At 50.2% G+C, this 2,370-nt stretch overlaps 1 protein-coding gene across 1 annotated transcript; it reads left to right on the top strand.

The window, feature by feature from the left end:
- Positions 1-6: 6 nt before the first annotated feature.
- On the top strand, positions 7-2,364 carry SLITRK1 (SLIT and NTRK-like family, member 1). Its single transcript, XM_010160073.1, has one exon. The coding sequence runs from the start codon at positions 276-278 to the stop codon at positions 2,352-2,354; it is 2,079 nt and encodes a 692-aa protein (XP_010158375.1). The 5' UTR covers positions 7-275; the 3' UTR covers positions 2,355-2,364.
- Positions 2,365-2,370: the final 6 nt, after the last annotated feature.

The raw sequence follows: 2,370 nt of genomic DNA, 5'->3' as shown, positions 1-2,370 counted from the left end.
CCTGGATAGTTTGTGGATATAATTATTGACTGGAATCTGAGCAATTGCAGTTGTACGTGGGGGGGCAGAGAGGGAGAGAGGAGACAAGAAAGAGCCCCCCCCCTCCACCAACCCTCCCTGCTCCCCCTCCCCACATTATTTTTTTTTTTTTTCTCCCCCTTTGGCGGTGATTCGGACATTTCATGTATTGAACGAACTGGAATTGCTTTCCGTGTGAAGAAGGATGGTTGCTGTTACTTTGTGATGAGATCGGGAATGAATTGCTCGGTTTAAAAATGCTGCTTTGGATTCTGTTGCTGGAGACGTCTCTTTGTTTTGCTGCTGGAAACGTTACAGGGGACGTTTGCAAAGAGAAGATCTGTGCCTGCAACGAGATAGAAGGGGATTTGCACGTAGACTGTGAGAAAAAGGGATTTACCAGCCTGCAACATTTCACCGCCCCAACTTCCCAGTTTTACCATTTATTCCTGCATGGCAATTCCCTGACTCGACTTTTCCCTAATGAGTTTGCTAACTTTTACAATGCAGTCAGTTTGCACATGGAAAACAACGGTTTGCATGAGATTGTTCCTGGGGCTTTCCTTGGGCTGCAGCTGGTGAAACGCTTGCACATAAACAACAACAAGATCAAATCGTTCAGGAAGCAGACTTTCCTGGGGCTGGACGATCTGGAATACCTCCAGGCAGATTTTAATCTATTGCGGGATATTGACCCAGGAGCGTTTAGGGACTTAAACAAGCTAGAGGTGCTGATTTTAAATGACAATCTCATCAGCACCTTGCCCCCCAACGTGTTTCAGTATGTGCCGATCACCCACCTCGACCTCCGGGGAAACCGTCTTAAAACCTTGCCTTACGAGGAGGTCCTGGAGCAGATCCCGGGCATTGCTGAAATCCTGCTAGAGGATAACCCCTGGGACTGCACTTGCGATCTGCTGTCACTGAAGGAATGGCTGGAAAACATACCCAAAAACGCTTTGATCGGCAGAGTGATTTGTGAGGCTCCCACTAGGTTGCAGGGCAAAGATTTAAATGAGACCACAGAGCAGGAGCTGTGCAAAAAGAACAGAGTGGATTCTAGCCTAGCTGCTCCCCCTGCCGAAGAAGAAACCTGTGATCCTGGTCCCATTCCAACCCCTTTTAAAATACATGGCAAAGAAGACCCTGCCACACCAGGATCTGGTCCAAATGGAGGTACAAAGATTCCAGTCAACTGGCAAATTAAGACCAGACCCACTGCTGCCGTGTCGACAGTTAGTGCAAAGAGCAAGCTACCGACTACCATGTCCTGCCCGCAGATCTGCAGCTGCGATCAGATCCCTGGCTCAGGTTTAAAGGTTAATTGCAATGACAGGAATGTGAGCAGCTTGGTGGATTTGAAGCCCAAACCATCCAATGTGCAGGAGCTGTTTCTGAGAGACAATAAAATACACACCATCAGGAAATCCCACTTTCTGGATTACCGGAAACTTAATTTACTCGATCTGGGCAACAACAATATTGCCACTGTTGAGAACAACACCTTCAAGAATCTGTTTGACCTCCGATGGCTCTACATGGATAGCAACTACCTAGACACCCTGTCTCGGGAGAAATTTGCTGGTCTGCAAAACCTGGAGTATCTGAACGTGGAGTTTAATGGGATCCAGCTGATCATGCCCGGCACCTTCAATGCAATGCCCAAACTGAGAGTCCTCATCCTCAATAACAACCTGCTGAGGTCTCTCCCAGTAGACGTGTTTGCTGGGGTCTCGCTTTCCAAGCTGAGCATACACAACAATTATTTCATGTACCTCCCGGTGGCAGGGGTGCTGGACCAGCTCACCTCCATCACCCAGATCGACCTGCACGGCAACCCGTGGGACTGTACTTGCCCTATCGTGCCTTTCAAACAGTGGGCAGAGATGCTGCGCCCCAAGGTGATTATGAGCGACCTGAGGTGTGAGTCCCCTGAAGATTTCTTCAAGGAGGACTTCGAGTCTCTCTCCAACGACGTGATTTGCCCTCAGTTAAAAATCTCGCCCACATTAACTTCTACTAACAAAAACAGCACCGGCTTGACAGAGACAGGTACTCACTCCAACTCCTACTTGGAGACCAGCCGGGTCTCAATTTCGGTGCTAGTGCCAGGGCTCCTGCTGGTTTTTGTGACCTCTGCCTTCACGGTGGTTGGCATGCTGGTGTTCATCCTGAGGAACAGGAAGCGGTCCAAGAGGAGGGACGCCAACTCCTCTGCATCTGAAATCAACTCCTTGCAGACGGTGTGCGACTCGTCCTACTGGCACAACGGGCCCTACAGCGCCGACGGGGCCCACAGGGTTTACGACTGCGGCTCCCACTCCCTGTCGGACTGAGACGGCGGGCGGGGCG

Source organism: Eurypyga helias, unplaced genomic scaffold, assembly GCF_000690775.1.
Source record: "Eurypyga helias isolate BGI_N326 unplaced genomic scaffold, ASM69077v1 C15982986, whole genome shotgun sequence".
In the NCBI taxonomy this organism is placed as follows: domain Eukaryota; kingdom Metazoa; phylum Chordata; class Aves; order Eurypygiformes; family Eurypygidae; genus Eurypyga; species Eurypyga helias.
This window is presented reverse-complemented; position numbering and strand designations above follow the sequence as displayed.

What these genes read in the sequence shown, in the direction of transcription:
- SLITRK1 (XM_010160073.1), top strand. Translation starts at nt 276, where the DNA reads ATGCTGCTTTGGATTCTGTTGCTGGAGACGTCTCTTTGTTTTGCTGCT.